At 37.0% G+C, this 21967-nt stretch overlaps 1 protein-coding gene across 2 annotated transcripts in view; it reads left to right on the top strand.

The window, feature by feature from the left end:
- The window catches only part of MAP3K15 (mitogen-activated protein kinase kinase kinase 15), an 80986-nt gene that overhangs the window by 16177 nt on the left and 42842 nt on the right, over nucleotides 1-21967 (top strand). For both annotated transcript variants that reach the window (XM_014875830.2, XM_014875831.2), the window contains exons 2-4: nucleotides 8176-8315; nucleotides 11671-11694; nucleotides 21159-21352. In XM_014875830.2, the coding sequence (XP_014731316.1) occupies nucleotides 8176-8315; nucleotides 11671-11694; nucleotides 21159-21352 (358 nt within the window). The remainder of the gene's footprint in view (nucleotides 1-8175; nucleotides 8316-11670; nucleotides 11695-21158; nucleotides 21353-21967) is intronic.

The raw sequence follows: 21967 nt of genomic DNA, 5'->3' as shown, positions 1-21967 counted from the left end.
TTTTGCTATTAATTTAATTCTATTTAAAATGTTTCTTAAAGCCTTTTCTGTCAAAGGTTTTTGGAAGAGTCCTTGCTGTCATTTAACAAAATAGTTCTTAATATGCAATTTCCGAATTGAAGAAGAATTGAAAAGCTTCAGATGACATATCTAATGAATAAGAAAACCCCAAAACATAAAAATAAATGAGAACTCAGGTTACAGATCAAGTCCTAGTTGCTCACCTGCTGTAATTTGTTCTGTTCTTTCAACTAAAGTGCAGTTTCTTGGGTGATGTAATTTTTGGAACAGACATTTAGATATTAAGGAATATGTATTAATTATAAATATGGCACAAATATTTTGTCCTGGTTTAGAAAAAGGAGTTGTTTTAGATACTAATTTCTCCTGGGTTGCAATAAATGCCACTGAAGCATGAAAAATATGTTCTAATTCTATTTTTAGTATGTGTTCCATGTAGCAGAGGACAGATGAAAGAGGCAGTATCTGTAAAGTAACACCACAGCACTAATGTGATTACTGGCTGCAATGTTCAGGTCTGAATGTAACCCTATTGTGGAGCTGTTTGTAGGAAAGGGGGATTTTGTACAGAATTATAAAAGCCAGAGATGAGCATTGGCCTCTCAGTCTTGTCTGTTCTGTTGTTTTGGATGGTTGTCTGATTTTCACTGTATCCTCTGTGGCTTCATTTTGCTGGATAGGAATTGTCAGTGAATGTTATAATGTCATACGTAGCTAAGATAGCCTAAGACTAAGATTTCCACATGTTGCCAAAGTTAGTATTTAAAATCAAAAGGACAGAAGATTACAGATGAGAACTGATGTCAAGAACAAGAAGTTTATCTATAGTTATGACTCAACGAAATATTTAAAATAAATAATATTTAAAATAATGGGGTTTGTATTCTTTAGGTACATTAAAATGCTGTCAGGCTCTGTGTACATGGTACTGTGCTGGTTGCATTTATCACTAGTTTAACTCCAGCTACACGTGTCTCTGTTTTTGGTACACTGGATTGTTCTGTTGTCTGCTTCTTTGAACTTCACATTTCATCACCTGCAGCATGGCTGTCCAAAAAGAGCTTATTCCTGTGCCATTTCAGGCTGCTGGGAGTTCTCCCACGGCTTTCACTGGAAGCTGTATGAGCCACTTCTGTTATCTAAACGTGAAAAATAAGTGTTCCAGCTTTCTTACCTCCACTTTCAGACTATAATCTGACTGTAAGCACTACAACTTTTGTTGGTACATTTTAACCATTCTGGTAGTTTAAAACCTGCATTATTTCACCCTGGGAGCTGAGAGGATTGAGATTAAGTGTTCTGAACTTTTCATGTGCATAGGAAAGAGGAACTGCCTTGCTGGGCCACATGAAAGGACTTTCTAACATCACCCAAATGCTATGGTTAGAAACACATTTGGTTGTCAGCTGTTCCTCCTCTTCCTCCTCCTTTACATGGATGTGTCTGCTTTCACAAAGACCAGCTGGCCTGCTTTGCTTAACACAGCTGTTCCCAAAATTGTCTCTGGAGGTGGGACATTGCAGTGTTGATGTGTTGTATGTTAAGCAATCATTTGAATTTCTACAGTTAGTAATGCTGCTGGGTGGTGGAAAGGCTCATCTGAAAAATTAAAAGTTTTTTTTTGTTTCCTAGAAGTAGCAGAGCTCAGGATTTGCCTGGTCCTTTCAGGAAAGTTATTAAACAAGTTAACAGCAAACTTTCCTTAGTCAAGAATGCTGCTGCTGCTCAGTTAATACATAGTTCATCTTCAACACTCACTGCACTCACATTCAGTGACCAGAGTGGTTTCACAGGGAAGGATGTGAAACTGGTTTTCAGAGCAAGATTTGACACACAGAAAGGAGGAAATGCAAAAGAAAGGTCTGACTTTGCCCCCGTGTTTGTGATTCTAAGAATGCTGGCTTTTCTAAGTGTTAGGCACTATGTGGTTGCCTTCCATTTTGCTTGGTGGGAGGAGATGTGACACATTTTGGGGTGTGGTGGCCTTTCTCTTTGGTAATTCACTTTATAACATAAACCTTGTGGCAAATGTAATGCCACAACTAAGTAAAAGGCAAACAACTAAATAAAAGGCAAAAGCTCAGTCTGAGAACAAAGGTTAGAGGTGTTGCTCTGTTTTTATAAAACAGCACAAGTCTGAAATTGCCACTTTAAAAAAAGTTCTTTTGTTTTCCTGAGCAAACAGACAAACCATGGGAAAGCACCTTTCAGAATTTTTGCCACTTCATGCCCAGGTTTTCAGAATTCCTAGAACACTTAACAAATCCATTAGAGCTGTCAAAAGCGAGATATAACTAAGTTTAGATTTTGCTTCATTTTATAGTCAGAGTGTGTATATGGATAATGTACTAGAATTGGAATTCTCTCTGTTACCTTCTCAAGATAACAATAATTTTTAAATAGTGAATTAAAAATTATTTGGCTGGTATTAAAGTTTTCTTCTTTCTCCAATTTGTGGTTGGTCATTAATAAAATCTGATAATGTCACTTTTTTTTTCATTGCTTACTTTGTGTGAACAGAAAGAAATCTTTTTTCCCACACTAATATGAGGATTCATGCCTAATTTAATTATTTTTTTCCTGCCCTTTGAATCACTTCCTTTTGCCTGTGAACTAAACACCCTTTCCAAAGGAAGTGCCCTCCATGCATCAAAAAGTTCCAGACATCCAGTGTGCATTCTTGTGTTTCCTTTTCTGAGGTAGGCTGTAGGCTGGAATTTGTAGTCAAAGCTCCAGCCACTCCAGGACTCTTTTGCAAAAATTGATTACAGCTTATTAAACAATCTTCTTCTTAAAGGTGCTTTGTAAGCAATTTCTGAGCTATTACAGTTAATTTTAATTTCAGTATTTATACAGAAGTGCAGCACTTGGTTTTAATCTTCAAGAAGATAAGTATAATCTGAAATATATGAAGTAGTTTTTAAAATGGAGTTTAATGTGATTATAACATATATAAATCTATGTCACAGGACAAATCATTACTGATTCATTGTTTGTTTGGTTTTTTTTAAAATTAACAATTCTGGCCCTATAGCAAACCAGTCATGTTAGCAAAGTTCATTCTATAATATTGCAAACTTGAAAAGGTTGAATAGAAATACCTAAATTTAAAAAAAGCTTTATCTTTGTCTCCCAAGTCTTTCAGCTTCTAAGACAATATCTGGGTTTAATTTGGTGCTTTAGATTGTAATTGGAACAATATTTTTTTATGAAAAAAGTAAGCAGATATTTACAGGATGCCATGATTATAAAGCAGTAAGATTTAAGTGAAACTTGATTCATTATGAGAGCCATAACATCACAAATGTTGACAGTATTTTTACATTAACATTGGCTTATGCCTAGGATATAATGGAGGGCACTGACAGTTTGCTGGTATAACAAACTGTGCTGAAAAATCACCTCAGCAGTTCTGTTGGTGGTTATTACAAGTGTGCTATACTACCTTGAGCTTCCCAGTTTCTGGGAGTATGGGGTGTATTAAAGTTGAGTGGTGTGCCCTTTTTGTTTTAGCTTAAGTGAAAACTGATTTTCAAATACACCAAGTTTTACCATAATTGTTTCCCTGTAAAAACTTTGGTATTGTCTTCTTTAAAGGGCTGTGCAGAAATCAAAATTAATACGTATCCTGAAGTTGAGGATTTTTAATTTCTTTAGGAGTATTGTTTTTCTTCTGAAAAATGTGACAGTTTTCTTCAGTGGTTTTCAAGGAATTACATATTTTTTTACTTACTGACTATGATTCAAATAGCCAATCAACTAATGCAATACTAAGTAAAGGTTCATAATTTGCAGGGTGTTAGTGAATAGCAAAAGGCTGAGTTCTGCATTTTCCTCCAATAAGATTTCTATTACCACGTTAAGTTTGGGAGAGTTTTTGAAATCTGTTGTGTATAGAAAGGTTCCAAATGCTGAAAAATGATGAATCCAAAATAACAGAGTAAGGCTTGATCTGCACATGGACAAGACTGGATGGAGGTGAGTCTTAGATTATAAGTTGAAAGCAGTGCAGACTCTTTTTGACCTTTTTCTTCTATTAGGCCTCCTAGATTCTATTTAACTATCAGCATATTTCAGGCTATTTCTTCATTTTTGTCTGTGTATTACTTTTTAACTTACAGATCCCAAAAGCTGATGCCAAAATTGTCCTTTGATTTTGCTAACAATGCCATAAATCATAAAAAAGCCATGTGAAGACTCGTGATTTACTTAGATCATTAAATTATATGTCTTTAGGTGCATTTCAGATAGAAAAATAAGTCCTCTGGTATTAACCTGTTTAATAATGTTGAATTATTTATTAGTTTCATAGTCTCTTATTTTACTACAGTTAATGATCTCTAATCTTCATTTCAGTTGTCACAGTTCTTTGTCTCTTCTCTGTCTGCTCTCATAAGATGCACTAGTGTTAAAATATGTAAACTGTAGTATAAGAAAGTAATTATGTGCCATCTGCTGCAACAAGGCAGAGACCTAATCAAGACTGTATAAGCAGTAGTACCTTAATGCACTACAAATATACACATACCATAATCATTTTACAGTGGAAACAAAAGCCTAGACAAATGAACTGCAATCACATAAGAAATTGAGATCAGTTTTTAGGTTCATGACAAAAATTAACTATTTTCAGGATGAAAATAGTTTCACAGGTAACTACTAGAGAACAAAAAGAGCTGAAAGTGTATGCTATGCTTAAGGAGAAATGAGAGAGAAGATTTATGGGTATGCTCTTTTGAACACGAGTTGCTACTGCAGAAAAGAAGCCATGAGATTAAATGTTCCAGAACCATTCAAAATTTGTCATATGCAATGTTAAGCACATCCCAACCCCTCCACTGCAGCTGGTGGATGCATTTGGAAGCCTTCTCTCTTTCCAGAGGGGCTGTACCTTCACCTTCACTCTTTCCTTCTGAACATAGGAAACCCTCTCCACTGATGGTTTAGACCTGTGTGAAATATTTCATTATCACATAAAATTTATCCTGCGTAATGAGATTTGATAAAAATTGCCATTGGCTTTTGCTTCACCCATAATGGAGGTTGAACCTAAATTTTTCAAGGGAAGTCCAGAAGCACATTTGACTGACCAGGGTTTTTTGTTACGGAGGATGGGAGTTGAGAATGAACTCTGACTTACGTTTCTCTACGTAAATCAAGATTTGCACAGCACATACTAATGTTAAAGTTATTTCTTTTAATGTGTCTCTGGAAGTTTAAGGAAATTCTTACTTCTCTTATCAGCTATTCTCAATGTGTGGTTGAAGTGCAGGGCCCCATGTCTTGTTTTTAAAGAACTGTAAATGAAGACTTTTAGTGTAAATCATGAGGAAAATATACGATAACTGAAACAGAAGTATTTGTGGTGTCACATACTAGCTTTTTTCATTACATGACTCACAAAACTGCCTTACTCCAAGAAGAGAGATGTACCCCTGAAAACAGTAGTTCTGGGGAGTGTGCTTAGAGCCAGCCATGAGCAACACTGAGCTCTGCACTCTCAGCACCCCATGCACCCATGGGTGCAGCTCAGGAATCTATTGCTTTTCTAAGCGTTTACTCTTGGTCATATTTTTTCCACCCAAATTTGCATCCATTTCAGGGGCCCTCTGTGCTCGTGCTGCGTTTCACTAGCACATTAATAAAGCTGCTTTGTAAGTAGATCTTCTCCTTCCTGCTCCAAGCCTGCTGCTGTTACTCCTGGAGAAGGGCTTGGAGAGCTCCAAAGGAATGCAGCTTCTCATCTCTGCTCTAGTCCACAGCCAGGAGCACTTTGGATGCTCTGCCTCTGTCTGCTGTCATTTACTTCTGTGTCATTCCTTGACTCCTGTGCTCAAACTGAATCCACTCAGTTATCTTCCCGGGGCTTTTTTAAAAATTGTATGCATATTTTTGTGATACATCTTCTCTGCTACTCTTCATTTTGTTTTATTTTTATTTAATCTTATTCACGCCTGTGTTTGTGAGGTGTGAATAAGCAAGGAAAACCTGTTCTCATAAATCTTTTTTCATGTGTCAGTTAATATCTAAGGGATGAATAACTACTCTCTTAAATGGAGATGCTTACTTCTGTTCTTATATCCATTTCATGTGGTTTTGATATCACTTACATTACTATGGAACAGCAATCAACAGAAGACAAATTTCCGTAGTAGACCAGATGTGGCAATGAACTGTGTGTAGCATTGTTTCAATGAACTCTGTTACAAATCATTGCTCACATTGTATTGTAAAATGCAATATCTGTACACTATAAGAATAATAAGAATTATCTGAACTCTCTTACAAGGATGATGATTTTGATTTCACAGTACTCTGATTCCCCAAAAACATTTTTATACAAGCACTAAAAACCATCCAAGCTCCTAATTTTTTTCCCTAGATGGTATTTGATTCTCCATCTACTTGTTAGTTTCTCTTAGATTTAGTCTATAATTTATGTTTTCCAAAAGGATTTTGCAATATTGAGGTAATCTAGATTCTATTGAGTTTATGGAGCTGGGGTTTACTCTTCGTCTCTCTGTTTACATGGCACTACACTGTGCAGTACACTAAGAATTCTTTCTTTCCATGATGCAGACAGCTGGCTAAACATTGGAACTGGAAAGATCATCTGTAGATGGTGCAGGATTTAAGTTTTATATGAATAAGGGGATTTTCTTATGCCATGAGTTTGTGCTGGGGTTTTGTTTCTTTGGTGGGGGAGGGAAGTGCATTTGGATTTTTTTGTGTTTTGTTGGGGCTTGGGATATTTTGGGGTTTGGGGTTTTTTATGTTTGTTTGGTTTTGCTCCTGAACAGTGATGTTTTGGTGTTAAAGCAGGTCTCCAGACTCAGAATGTTCCTTGTGCTTTAACAAGAGTCTCACAGTAATCTGAGGGACTGGCTGACCTCCGTGTGATGTGTCAGAACAGGCTGATGGAATTGTACAGGAGCATATATTCATTGCAGGCTTTTCCAAGAAACTGCATATAAGTATGGAGTATTGATTCTTGTGATGTGTAACCTTGGTGCAACCGAGGTTAGCTGGCTGCTGCCTTTGAGTCACAGCCATCAGACCTGCTTTTAGATTTCTTGTTTACTAGTGACTTGCCATTCTGTCTTTCCCCACATGTACCAGGCACTGTCTGTTACCCCATCAGGGATGTAGAATTTACTGCCCAGCTGCACTGAGTCTCTGGAATCTGTTTTGAATCTCAGACTTCCCTGTGGTTTCAATGCCAGGGCTCTATTCTTATGAATACTTTGGATTGCAATTCATCCATCTATCCCAAAGTGGTGAAAGCAGACAGACATATAGATACAGACCTCTAAAAAGCTTTAAAGTAAAATTTTTTCAAGAATATAGAAGACATAAGGATCAAGAAATAAAACTCAGCATTAAGTGTCCTCCAGTTACCCTTTCTTCCTGCATTGCTGTTTAGGTATGAGAACAAAATGGTGAACTGAGAATCTTTTGTCTGTATCTCAGCTGTTCTGCATAATATGGGATATTTCTCTTTAGCTCTCTGTATAGCTCATCTTGCACAGATGTAAATGTTTTTACTTGTATTTTTGACTGGAACATTAAACAAGCAGTGGAATTTTTGCTCTAGCTATTTGTGATTGAATTTCCTCATTGCTGCACCCCCATCTTGAACATCTTGCCTGTAGCTTAAGAGTCAATTTTCAGAGTTGTTTCTTTCTCTCCTCTTTAGGAATTTGCCTTCTTCAAACATCAGCCTCTTAAAATAAACTTTGTCTCACAGTTTTCCCTATTTTTCTAATTTACATTATTATTTTTAGAGGTTCCATCCTGAATATTTGAAGCTTCTGTCCTGTGGGTATTCATGATGTCAGGCCTCTGGGAGCAAGTGCAAAATCGCTTTTTACTGGAGGCGTTCTTGATGCTGTGATTTCAAAATCTCAAGCGGGATTGGTAAACTCAGCCTCCCAGTTAATGTAACACTGTGATAATTTCATGTGTGGCTCTTATCTTTTATATGAAGGGTAAAATTTACTTCTCTCATGAGAAAATGATCCTTATTTGAAAATGTTGACTTTGTCTGTTCAGAGTGTGTGTATAATTTGTTTTAAATCCCGTGTAGGAATAAAATTGGTTTTAAGATTTTTTTTTTTAAGCATTCTCTCTTCTTTTCCATTTCTCTCATTTCAGATGTTGCAGTTGTGGACATGAGTGATATTTCCAAGCAACCATCGCTGTTCTACCACCTTGGCGTGCGTGAAAGCTTTGACATGGCCAATAATGTTATTCTGTACCATGACACTGATGCTGACACTGCTCAGTCTCTCAAAGTAAGGTTCTCACTTCACAATCTGGTTCATTTCAGAAATATCTTTAAATACCTGATCCTACAGATGCTTGTGTTTTTCTGAAACTTACATTTAATGCAATTTCTTTATAGCTACATAATTAAATCCTGCTAAGAAAAGCAACTATTAGCAAAAGCAGTAATAATAGAATAAATAAATGCTTTTTTTTGTGAGAAAAGATCCATAGTGTGGTACTGATTTTGCTTCAGGTAATTAGACTTGGAATTCAGAGTGCAGGTCTGATTTTTTCCTTCTTTTCCCTCTTTTAATTAGAGTACTTGTAAGAAAAAGTTATGGCCTGTATAATAAGGACACTTGAGCAAGGACTGTATTGCACCCTACTCCTATGTAAGCACTTCTGTCAGATGAAGTTTGTATTCCCTAGGTGTTGCCTAGCTAAGACTACCAGAATTTCCTTTTTATTGCTGTTTGAAGATAGGAAAAGACATCCTCACCAAATCTTTTTATAGGGCTGTTGTTCATTTTTATAGTTGGATAATACATGCTATACAGTTAAGTCCTGAAATTCCTGTTCTGGATGCAAGTCATATATTGTTGATGTTTCTGCCTTTCTCAGTGCAGGTTCTCTTTATTTTACATCACATTTAGACTTTTGTCCTCTGTATCATCTATTACTGCTTTTAATATCATCCATTTTCTTTCAGCCTTCACTGAGGGAAGCATTGTTCATGTTTTGTTGTTTTTTCCTTATTTTGAGTTATTGCCCCTACTTCACTTTTTTTTTTTTTCATACCATTAGTGTCCAAAAATCCTTTTTGGAGCTCTCCAACCTCTTTTGATCCTGTAGGAATATTAAGTCTCCTTTTTCCTCAGAAAAGTTCTGTTCTGTCACAGCTTCTCATTCCTCTTCTCTGCTCTCAATGTCTTTGATTTTACTCTTATATGTCTATAACCTATACTTCCTTTCTTCATGTCCACATATGCCTTCACATTCCATGTGACCTGGAGTCCAAGAGCTCAAAGCTGGAGCCTGTCACACTCTTTGCTCAGTGAGATGATCCATACAGATACATGCTCAGGTATTACTGCCATGTCCTCCTCTCCTCCACCTGATCACGGTGGGCAGGCAGACAGCTTTTCATCCACTACTGGTAATATACCTGACTGCCATGAAATACTTCATTTTTATTTTTCATTTACACACTTTTATCTTTCTTTATGATGTCACTCAGGTGTTCTGAACCAACTTGATTCTATTAAGGCTGTGCCCAAGTCTGGGAAGCAGAGGCCAGCCAGATGTTTTCTGTTTGTGCTGCCCAATGAGGATATTGGCTTTGATTTCTGCACTTCGTGCCAAGCACATACTCAAGCCCCTGTTCCATAATGGGAGTGTTGAAGAATCTCCAGGATTACATCCATCTGTATCTGGATATTCAGATTAGTTGTTACCAGAACTTGCAAGACTTTGCACTGTCAGTTCTAACCCTTTTAATCTAATAATGTAAAACTCAAGTTTAGGAACTGGGTAACACCAGAATGTATCTAGGTCTCTTAAGGCTAGAAAAATTAATATTTGCCTTCACCTTTCTTCTTCTGGGAACTGCCAGTGGCACTGATATCTTACTCATCTCTCAGTTGTTTGCATAACCTCCTCGGCCTAAATAGGCCCATAGCATATCTTAGATGTGATCATAAGACTTGATTTAAATTGCTGGAACCAGCTAAGAGAGATCCTCTGTATCAAATGCTTTAAGCTGGCACTGAGACAGGGTTCAGTCCTCCTCTCGTCATTGGTATCTCTTCAGCAATCGAGCCCCACTTCAGTGTTGGATAGCATTCAAATATGCTAATACACCTTTCTAAGGAATACTTCAGAAGCAGGCAGGGACTGTTTGAGGTGTATTTCAGCAAAGAACAGCTCATGACACATTTCACGTTGTAAGTGCTGGATGGTTTCAGAAGAGTTAATTTCTCCCTGTTGAGAAAGATATTTAACTGCAGTAGATAAAGCTCTATTGGAGATACTTCCTTGGCTAGGAACACATTAATTTTCAGTTATGTAATATTTCAGATGTCTAAGCCTTCCATCACTTTTGTTATGAACTATTTTATTTGGCTTAAGGAGTTTAGACTAATTAGAAAATCCATTTAGGTTTTAGTACTTTTTTCACCTTCTAATGATATTTCTTTATTCTGACGTTTATGGGTAATTTAGTCAGGGTTTTTTCACTTCTGTTCATAATTGTATTAGCTTACTTGGACCTAGGTTGCTGTGCACACTCTTAAAAGTGGTGCACAGCCTGAGTGTTACAAAGGCTGTATTGATGTTACTGTTACAGTATTGATGTTACTTCTGTTACTTCTGCTGAAGAGCTGTGAAACTCTGGCAACCTGACATTATACAGTTTATCTCTTAGGAGCCATCCTGAAATTGTCCTGAGTTCTCTTTAGTTTCACCAAAGTTCTTTCAAAACTTCAAACTGGTTCTGAGGATATAAAAGAATATATAATCTGGCTTTAAAGAGAGTCATATTTATAGAGCTAAATCTCTTAAATGCCCTCTGATATTTTTGCCTATTCTTGAGGAAATGGGTGCATGGGCATGATCATTTCTGTGAGGTGGTTGTCCAGGTGGATTTTAGGCTGTCAAATAGGAAGTTGCTCAAGCAGAATAATCTCAGACTGTCAGAGCACGTTTAATTCAATTATATTGACAACCCTGATTAGAAACAAGTCTATGTCTAATATTTGTAGATGGCTTGCCTGGAGAACCTTTAGTTTGACCAAGCAGTGTTCATTGAAAGTGTTATCCATGACCCAAGAGAAGTGGAGGTCTCTTACAGCAACTGGAAGTCTCTGAGGTCTGGTTTAGATGTCCATTAGTTTATTATCTTCTTCATTGTTTCATTATATCACGTTAGATTTTGAGGTGAGAAGAATTAGGGTGTAGAAGGAATGAGTTGGTGTGTACCAGTCTGGGTAAGAAAGGGGCTTAGGTGTCTGAAGTATCCTCTTTCAGAGAGAAAAACCCTCCAGCTTTGAATGCTTTTGTCTCACAAATGCTCGGAGTGTGACTATGCATATCTGAGAAACACCAGTTACTGCTAAGTACAACTTCCTTTATTTTCTGAATACTTCTTTAGGTAGGTTTCTTCACTGAGTTGTTAATTTTTTCGTAACCTGAACTACTGAGACTATTCTTGATGTTGTTCTGTCCCTTTACGGGGAATTTACTGTGGCAGGAAATCTGGATTATGCTGTGAAGAACACATCTCTGTGTATCTGTGTATAGATGTATAGCAGTGATTTTTATTGGAAATAATAATTCCCAGTAAAAACAAATAAACATTTCTATTATCTATTTTTTCCCCCACAGGATATGGTATCTCAGAAAAACACAGTAAGTATTAAATCCGCATTTATTTTAAAACACAAAATGAAGATCCTACATTTGAAGCAACTCTAATACCAAAGCTGCCAAGCATACATATGCTCTGTATGATTAAAAGCAGTTGTTTTACCTGATCTATAATTCAAACTTTTGAAAAGCTTGTTAACACTCCAAAGTAACACTAGACTTTAAAGTTACTTTTCCTTACCAATTCCTTTCTAAGTTGTAGAAAAGTGCCAGTAGATAAAAGTTTTATTTGTAGGTTGACAGATTCATATATAAACTCGGAAATTTGAAGTCTCTTTTTCCCTCTGCCACTATCACCTATTTGTGCAAATGCTGGTGTTTGTGATGCCTTAATGGGTTTACTTTTCTATCTCAAACAGCTTTGGCTTCTGTATGCCTATCCTCTAACTTACAAATTCACAAATTTACTAAGAAATTCTTATTTCTTAGAAAAGCTTATTTCCCTAAGTAAAAGTATTCTTACATTTAATGCAAGTAAAGCCAAACAAGTTTGAAACAAGATAAAATGTAGGAGTTATTAAGGCTTTTTGAGTATGCCACAATATCTTATATAGTTGTATATTTTGCCATAGTTCACACCATGTCAGTGGTTATTTTCACTAAGTTCTCCACATTGTTATTTTGAGGACACCTGAATTTACAAACCTCTTACATTTCCATTTATCCTTTCTGTTTCCTCCCATTCACCCTATACTTTTATTTTCTTTTAAGTAGTATTGTGGCAGATTAAAATAATAAAGTGGTCTTAGAGTTTGATAGTAATTTTAAAGAGAACTAGAAGAAAAAAATGTGTTAGTCACAGCAGTTTATTTTGAGCTGCTGTTTTGACTTGGCCACAGTGCTCCACATAGGCTAAAGATAGATCAGTTTTAGCACATGTAAATGCAGGCCATCCTTCCTGGCTGTCTCAGAGATCTTTGAACCAGTTTGACCTGCATGGTGAGAACTCTGTGGCTCTCTGAAGGGGGACTCAGGATAGGCAGATTTGCTTGTGAATGTTACTATCCTCCAGCTGGTGGATGACCAAGATTTCAGAAGCATGTGTTCTCCCTTCCAGAGCAAGAGGGAGAATTGTGAATGAGCCATTTTGGTGGTAATACCAGAAATGGAGAAAAGGACAAAGGGGAGGGTGGCAGACTCAACCTAGTGCAATCAGTTTAGCAGCCTATAGTCTTTTCTTTTGGCAGATTCTTTCTCCAGAAAGGGAGCTATTTCTCTTCACACTGAAGAGAAGAAAAGATTGAATCACAGAATATGCTGAGTTGGAAGGGACTCACCAGAATCATTGAGTCCAGCTCCTCACAGGACATACCTAAGTCACACCATGTGCTGAGAAATTGTCCAAACACTTCTGGAACTCCATTAGGCTGTTGCAGTGCCCAACTCCCCTGGGTGGGTGAAAAACCTTTCCCTGATATCCAACCTAAACTTCTCCTGATTCAGCTTCATACCTTTGGTTCTAGTGACATGGTTCCTGTGGTAGGGTCTAGTACTGGACCTGTAAACACCTTGTGGCTAGTAGAAGGTCAAGGAGACATCCCTAAGCTAGGATCCTGATTTCTTCTTTAAAAAATAGGGATTGTCTAACCCACTTTCTTCAAGTGCTTAGATTAACAAAAAAAAAAAAAAAAAGTGAGTAAAATAGAGAGAAGGTAAAAAATAAATGACTTTAAATACCAAGTATGGATTCTCAAATCCATACTTGAAGTTGTTCATACCTTCTTTTATTAGATAAATGTGCTCTCATATTTCATTCTTTTATCAGTATTTTTTATTCAGGAATTAGAACAAATTCATGAGCAAGCTAAATAATTCATAGGATAAAATTATAGTTTTTAAAGTCGAAGTTGACTTCAAATAGACAATTGCCTTCCCCTCCTTTCAAATCCAGTGTGTTGTGATGAGAAGTTTGCAGTTTACCACTGATCCAATATGGTGCCACTGCTTCATTGCTTGGTTAAATATTTTACAACTGTATGGGCAATATCCTGTTTGAAGAGAATTGCTGATCAGATTTGCTGTGCTTGTTAAGTAGGTACATAATTGGCATGAATTTATTGTGTCCCGTCAAATATATAGTTAGATAAGCATTTCAGTTTAATTGATGGATATTAGATGCAACAGTTAATTTCCCTGTAGTAGAGCTTTGTGTTTTCCTTTCACTTGTCCTGAGTGAAAAATGTGGGTATGCCACTGCCATAACTGTGGAATAGCAGAACTTAAATACACTTTTTATCAGGGGCTGGAGGCATGGTGGAAGGAGGATAGATATCTCCTAAGCCTTCCTCCAACCCAGTGGTAGCCACAGGAATATAATTGCAGGACAAGTCCTCTCCATGTTTTACATCTGCAGGGTAGGTAAGGAAAGGGGAACTCAGATTGTTGCCAGGCACAGCACACCTTTGTTCTAGCAGCAAGAGTGAAACTTTCTGGGCTGGCTGCTGTAGCTCTGAGCTTTCCTTGCCCTCACCTTTCCTATTTATCCTACAAATCTCACATCATCTACAAAGGTGCTGAAAAATTGAAGCATAGAACAGGTATGGAGCCATGCTGAAGTTGCAGAGAAGGTGAATGTCTCGAGTGTCATTGGGGTGATTTGCTTTGTCTATCACAAGAAAACTTTGAGGAGAATGGATATTTTCCTTGTAGAGAAAACATTATTCTAATTCAGCATTGAGGAGGAGGCAAGAGCAAGGAAACTGGACATGAAGCTGAAAACAATGCAGAGAAGAAAGTCAGCAATTCAATTGAGAGTTGGCCTGAGTATAGCTGATCTAACAGTGAAAATTATACAGCAGCAAGCTGCAGGGGTGTGAGCCTGAGAAATTTAATAGCTTACTGTCTGAAAAAAAGAGTATGAGTAGGAGAACTTCCTTCCTTCCACCACCCAGGAATGCAGTTTTCACAGATAAGATGAAGGAATGTGATTCAGTTCTACTTGATTTCCCCTAAAAAGGAGTTAAAATTCTGTACTGATAATTTATTGCATACTTGGATGTGAAAGGAAAGAATTATTGGCCATGGGAGTTCAGTTCCCAAGGCAGAATTGTCCTGGCATGAAATTCAAGACCAAGATTCTGTGTCCCATCAGTTAAATTTCCTTCTGTAGAGTTCCTCTGAGCTTTAAGGACATTTCTGTTAATTTTAATAGATATTGCACAGCTTCCTAGTTTCTGTCAAAATTCTTATCAGTAAAATAAATGGCAAATATGCAGTCCTGCAGAACAGGTGCCATTATAGAAAAATGGACTGAAGGGCAGAGAAAAGAAAACTACCTATGGAAAATGCTCGTGCTTTGGAGTTTCTTTAGATGTCAAATGAACATCAGTTTACTGGATAAATGAAATTTCAAGGATTTTCAAAAGCAAAATATGCATAAAGAAATAATCTTTTCCCCAACCAATGCAATAGACAAAATTCATTGGGAAACTTTTCTATTTTGATTCAAATTTTTTTTTTCCATCCTTGATATTTTTTTAAACGAAGGAAATTTCATCTGCTGCTAAGGATCTTAAGAAATTACGGATTTAAAAAAGTTAAAGATTGAGTGAAGAAAAGAGTAAACAAGGGGCTTTAGAAAACTGCTGGAGTCAGGAAGCAAAATGTGCAGTCCTTTGGGCAATAGCTCCAGGATTGGTTGCACATAGTTTGAGATGCACACTTTGATCCATTCAATTTATTTGAATGAGGCATTGAAAATAAAAACTAGAATTTTCCACTGTGGAAAAATTATTATACCAAGTTCAGAACATAAGGGGAAAGACTAGTTAGTGGTTCTTTAGTTTATAATGTGCCTGAAGAAATTTTAATAACCCTGTTAATTGCATTCAGGGAAGGTATTTAAAGAAAAGTAGACTGGCTATTAAACCAGAAAGTTTATTATCATTGTATACTTAGGCCTGTGGGCCTGATGAAGTATTTTTAGAGATTTAAATGGTTATTTTTCATGAAATCCTGTAGCAGCTCTTATAGTCTGGGCCATGGAGGAGTCATTAGCAAAAGTTCTCCTTGATCTAAAGGGAACTGGATTGCAATTTATCCTTGCCACAAGGAATTTTTATGTTGAAAATCGTTTTTTATTGTAATTGGCAGAAAGTTTCTTCAGAGGTTTCAGTAGCTGTATAAATTAGACTGTATATACTGTTTCAAGGCAATGAACATTTAAGAAAACTAAATAGAAAGATTTTGGCACTTGGACTCATATACTCCAATTAAGTAGCCACAGTGGATTGAAATGAGAGCCAAGACTCTGAAGTATGATTACATTATATGGACTTTATAATCCAAAGAAGAATTATTGCAGAGTAACTTTCTATTTTTTATTTTCTGATTATTTTTACAATATATAAAAGTTTAAATGATATGGTCTTTTAATGATATATTTGTTAAAAGGCCTGAGGTAGCAGAAGTGTTAATAGAGATTGTAAAAGGGCAGAGGATGAAAGAGCAGGAACACCTTGAATTCAGTAACTTTTCTTTTTGGGTGGAAAATAGTACAAAGGCAACGGGTAACCAAGTAAATGCTGCTTTTAATAATGAAATAAACCACTGTCACTTTAGATAGTGAAAACTAAGGCTTTTAAAATTTTTGTGTGAAAATTAGTTTTTATGGAAATGTCACTATCTCAAGCAATATGTAGTGATTGGATTATAGTTAACTAATTAGAAAATGAATCTGGCAGGTTCATAAAAATAAGACCTGGAAAGATCTTAATGATGACACAAGGAGATGTATGGACATATAAATCACATAAATAAGAGAAATCCAAAAGATAAGATAGATAAGAGAAATGCCAAAGTATTGAACTGTTTTCTTTGCCTTGTAAATATAGTCTTGCTGTAAATATCTATATTATTTTCTGTTGTTTCTTTCTTTAATTATTTCTTTATTCATGTGTCGTGTGTCTTTTTGATTCTTATGGTGTTTTGTGGTGGTGTTTTCCTCTGTTGTTTTATTTCAATTTGGAGTAGGTTGCCAACCTCAAAGCTTTTCTTCGCGTTCAAGTACCTCCTGAATACCACAGTGGTAATCTAATAGGCAAAGTATGTATCACTTTAAATCTGCTTTCTGTTGAATAGATATGCCATTCTTTTGCTACACATGTAAAAATTAATAAGGATGATTTAAGAATAGTGCTTGGCAGGGTCTTTCTTTCGAGGTGATTGGAGTACTTGCTCCTTGCAAGCTAGATCTCAGAAATTTAAAGTATTTATCTTATGATAATCTCTCTTCACAGTCTTTACATAAAAATCCTACTTTTATTCAACTTTAGGAGAGGAAGTATTTTTTTGAAGTTTATAGTATCTTAGTCACTGTAGTGGGTTGACCCTGGCTGGATGCCAGGCACCCGTCAGAGCCACTCTCTCACTCCTCTCTGCAGCCAGACAGCAGAGAAAAAGTATAAGAAAGGGTTCATGAGTTACAGACTGGGAGATATCACTCAGCAAATATTGTTATAGGCAGATCAGGCTTGAATTAGAGTTGTTAATTGAATTTATTAGTAACAAAATCAGAGTAGGATAATAAGAAGTAAAATAAGACTTTAAAAACACCTTGCCCCCACCACTCTCTCCTTCCAGGCTCCACTTCCTATCCCAGCAATGCAGGGAGACAGGGAATGGGGTTATGGTCAGTTATCACAGGTTGTTTCTCCCACTGCTCAGCGAGAGGAGTCATTTCCCTGCTCCAGTGTGGGATCCCTCCCACGGGAGATAGTCTTCCATGAGCTTCACAAACCTGAGTCCATCCCTCAAGCTGCAGTTCTCCACAAACTGCTGCAACATGGGTCGTTCTTCCATGGGGTGCAGTCCTTCAGGCACAGCCTGCTCCACCGTGAGTTCCTCGTGAGGTCACAAGTCCTACCAGGAAACCTCCTCCAGTCTGGACTCCTCTCTCTATGGGTCTGCAAGTCCCTGCCAGGAGCCCACACCAGCATAGGATTCAAATGGAGTCACAGCCTCCTCTCAGGCATCCACCTGCTGTGGTGTGGGGCTTCTCCATGGGCTGTGGGTGGATCCCTGCATCCCCTGTGGATCCCCGTGGGCTGCAGAGGCACAGCTGCTCCACCATGGTCTTTACTACAGCCTGCAGAAGAATCTCAGCTCCTGCATCTGGGCACCTCCTGCCTCTCCTGCACTGACCTTGGTGTCTGCAGCATTGTTTCTCTCATGCAGTCTCACTCCACTCTTCTGTGACTGCAGTTACATCTGTGCAATAACTTTTTTTCCTTCTTCTTAAATCTGTTATCACAGAGGAGTTACCATCATTTCTAATTGGCCCATCTCTGGCCAGCAGCACATTTGTCTTGGAGTTGGCTGGCATTGGCTCTGCTGGACATGGAGGAAATTTCCATCAGCTTCTCACAGAAGCCACTCCTGTAGCCCTCAAGGCCCTTCCACTACCAAAACCTGGCCATGCAAATCCCATACATGCCTATATGGCAAGATGGATAGGAATGTGATATCACAGAAAACAACAGTGAAAACACTAATACTTAAGGCAACAGTGAGTTAAACTCCCTGAACTCTCAGGAGTTTGTGATGTCTTGCAGTGAATGCAGTTCCTTTTCTATCACTGTCTGTATTTTCCTTCTAACTGCTTAGTGAGATGGGGTAAGCATTCCTGATACTTCAGCCAGTGGCAAAATTAATAGCATGGCTCAAGTAAAATAATTGTGCTATTAGCTAGGTAGACATAATTCCCTTCCTGCAGAGATTTTTACTCAACTTTATTTATTTGGAAAAAAACCTACCTTTAATTCGAGTGTTGCAACAAAATAACTTTAGCAATACATGTAAAAAACCTATTTATATTAAGATTAACAGTTTACATTTAACAGCATTTAAAAAATACTTGGAAAATATTTTAAGACAAAAAACACTTTACATTTGGCCTGGCTTGCCTAGAGCCTAAAATTGGCCTCTGTGGGCCTCACCCTTTCTGCCTCTCAGCAAAGGTGTGGCTTTCTGCTTAATTCCTTTAACTGTTTCACCTGAAGAACAGGTGCCTCTCTCAACTTATTTGCATTTATTTACTGGGGTTTTATTTCACGTTCTTAAATTTGTGGCTTTTTGTGGTAGATTTTTAAATGTTGTGATTAAATACAAAAGTTTCAGTGCTGGTGTAAATGATATGCTGGAAGATGAGCTATTCAGAGTTCTGGGGGTTTTTTCAGTCTGTTTGGCTGCAATTTTTAACTTAAAATTTCCCCAAATCAGACAATTAAATTACCCTAGCTTCTAATCCTGAAATTAACCAACTTATCATATGATCTTCATAAGCTATGAAGCTAAAATTCTATTACAATTAAATAAGTAATAGTTTATAGATTTTGTATGTGTGTGTATATGTATGCAGGGTTGCTATATGCATTACTTTACATATACCTAAGGCATTTATTAATTGTCTTTAAAAAGCAATAGTTGGTGTATGACAATACAGTAATTTTCAAAATTATTAGCTTTTGGTATCATAGACCAACATCCTGAACAGAAGATCAGAAGAAGCAAGGGTGATATTTTCAGCCTTCTCTAATCCTTGTTAGCATAATAAAAGTAGATGGACTGTTTTTTTACATAATGAGGAGAGGAAAGACTTTCTTAAGCCACACAGTCTATATGAAAGGGTTCTATAATTTATTACATGCAAATATTGGACAGAAGAAGTTGGATGACAGGAGAGTTTAATAGATTTCACTATGCAAGAGGAGACAAGAAATCTAAGCCAAAGAGATGATATGTTGGCTGGATAGCAATACAATGTCTGAGGATAAGATTGATACAGTGTTTCATATGTGTAATTCATTTTTTTCTGAAAATTTCGTTGCTTCTTCAATAGATAACTGCAGCTCTTTGCGTCTCAAGACAGATCACCCTTTCAAATTGGATGGGCTTTTTCCATTGCAGGAAGAGCTGATCTGCTGTTAGAGGTTTGAGAATAGAGTTTATAGACAGGCAGCTTTTGTGTTGCAGTGAACTTACTGTTTATTTCAATAAACCAGAGAAAATACTGTGCTACCATATTGGTAGCTTGGTTTGCAGTTTTTCTGAGTTTTTTGAGAAATAAAGAATTAAAGAAGTAAAGTGAAGATTTAAAGATTTAAACTAAAGTAAGATTTAAAGAAGTAAAATAAAGAAGTAAAGTTTTGTTGAGAAGTAAAGATAACAATCCAACAGATAATTATATTGTTACAACAGGGATAATTTAACTTAGGATTTGTAAGGAAGTAATATGACTTGATCTTTGTTAGAAATAATTTAGAAGTCTAAATCCTCATTCAGATCAGCAACAGGATGTACTGGCAGTTTTTTTTGTCTGTAATTTTAGTAACTGCATGCTCTCCCCTACATATTTAACTTCCTGTGAACAATCTATTTCTCCTGTCTAGTTTACTAATACATTCAAAAATGTGCCATCTTCATATCCATTCTTTTCATCATCTCAGCATTTTCCCATTGATCAAGGTGTCTATAAATGGCTATGGCTTTTCTACATGCTAAGATGATATGAAAAAAGTGACAGGTGTGATTTTGCTGTACATGTTCAGTGCCATGATATCTCCACCATAGTGGCAGTTGATCATGGCAGATGGATCATGCTGACCTATGCCTCAGTGCTCCCATCTAGTTACTCTCAAATATAAAATTCACCTTCCTTTTAAACAACAGAGAATTGTCATAGCTCAGATGGGATATACAGGTGCTTCTCCCATCTGTGAAAACCTTCACAGGGGTCTGATTTCTGGGGTCTTGTTCAGGGGCTGAAAGCCCTGAACATGCTGGTTTTGGGCTCTAAAGGGCATTTCTTGTGTCCTCACTCATTTCAGAACCTTGATTGTATTTACATATTTTATGTGGCATAGTAAGTCTTTTTCGGTTTTACTTCTAGAATTTTATGTTAAAAGTCCTACATCTATTACAAAACATTTCAAAGTTTTGGGGCTTGGTTGGTTAGGTTTTTAATGGTAGGATGCAGCAGATGTTTTTTAGCCTCCTCTGGATTAAATATCTCTATAAAGTCCTTCCAGGGTCTGTGTTTCTGTATTTCTCTCATTGTGGGGAGCTCTGCATCATATCTTTCCTAGCACAGCATGAGCTTAGAGGGTGCAAACACATCTCTGAAGCCAAAAATTTGGGAACAGAACATTAGCTGGTAACTGTCAGATCCTACTGGGGTCCATGCATTACATCAAAAGGAAAAATTGAATAGTTTGGTTGTATTGTCACTTAACAGACCTGGACCCTTATTCATCAGCTTTGTTAATATTTGTAACTTTTCCACACAAATTTCCTTGAATTTAGTGCTTGCAAATCTTGTGTTAAACAGTGCACTAAAACTTCTGCACACCAGAACTACTCTGTTTTTTCTGTCAGCAAAAATTTCTTTGTATACACAAGTATATTTCCACTTTCATTTGTTTTCTAAACTCTGCCTGTTTTTATTTTAGGCTTCAAGTGGCAATTACTATTTTATTCCATATATTGTCACACCTTGTGCTGACTACTTTTGCTGTGAGAGTGATGCCCAACGCAGAGCCTCTGAGTACATGCAGCCCAGCTGGGACAATATCCTGGGGCCATTTTGTGTCCCACTGGTGGACAAGTTTCTCAGCCTTCTCAAGGATGTCCATGTTACATCATGGTAATGTTGCAACACGTACAGTTCCAGAACTTTGATAGTCTCTTTCTGATATTATGAAAAAAGGGCATGTGGAATTTCTAGTAGCATTGATTTGTCTTTCTTTTTTTCCTCTGCACTTAATATGGTGTTAAAAGAAGCTGCCAGTTTTATTGCTTTTTGTATTCCTGGCCTGCAGCTGTTGCAGTTAACTAACCATGTTATTCTAGAATTTGCTTTATAGTTACATTCCAGAAAGCAAGGGCAGTCTATGGGTAAGATAAAGTGCTTAAGTTTAAATTACAGTGCATAAGGTCGTAATAGGAGCTAAGCTCAGAGTTTCTTTATAGAGTTCAAAGCCAAAAACTGTCCTTTTCTGTCATCAGATAAAATATATGGATATTTTATGGAAGCCCATGGTATCAATGGGCATTCAATTGTGATTTTCATTATTTGTTTTAATTTTTAAATACTAACCCTCTGGTATCACTTAATAAACATGATACTGCTTAGCCATTTCTACAAGGGACTGTTTGAGTTTTGAGAACTGGGACTGGAAAAAGAGGTCTTTCTTAGTTGCTCACCGTGTATTCTGTAGCTGTTTTGTATACATTTCTGGAAACCACTCAGACTGAGTTT

Source organism: Sturnus vulgaris, chromosome 2 (genome assembly GCF_052056855.1).
Source record: "Sturnus vulgaris isolate bStuVul1 chromosome 2, bStuVul1.hap1, whole genome shotgun sequence".
Taxonomy (NCBI): domain Eukaryota; kingdom Metazoa; phylum Chordata; class Aves; order Passeriformes; family Sturnidae; genus Sturnus; species Sturnus vulgaris.
This window is presented reverse-complemented; position numbering and strand designations above follow the sequence as displayed.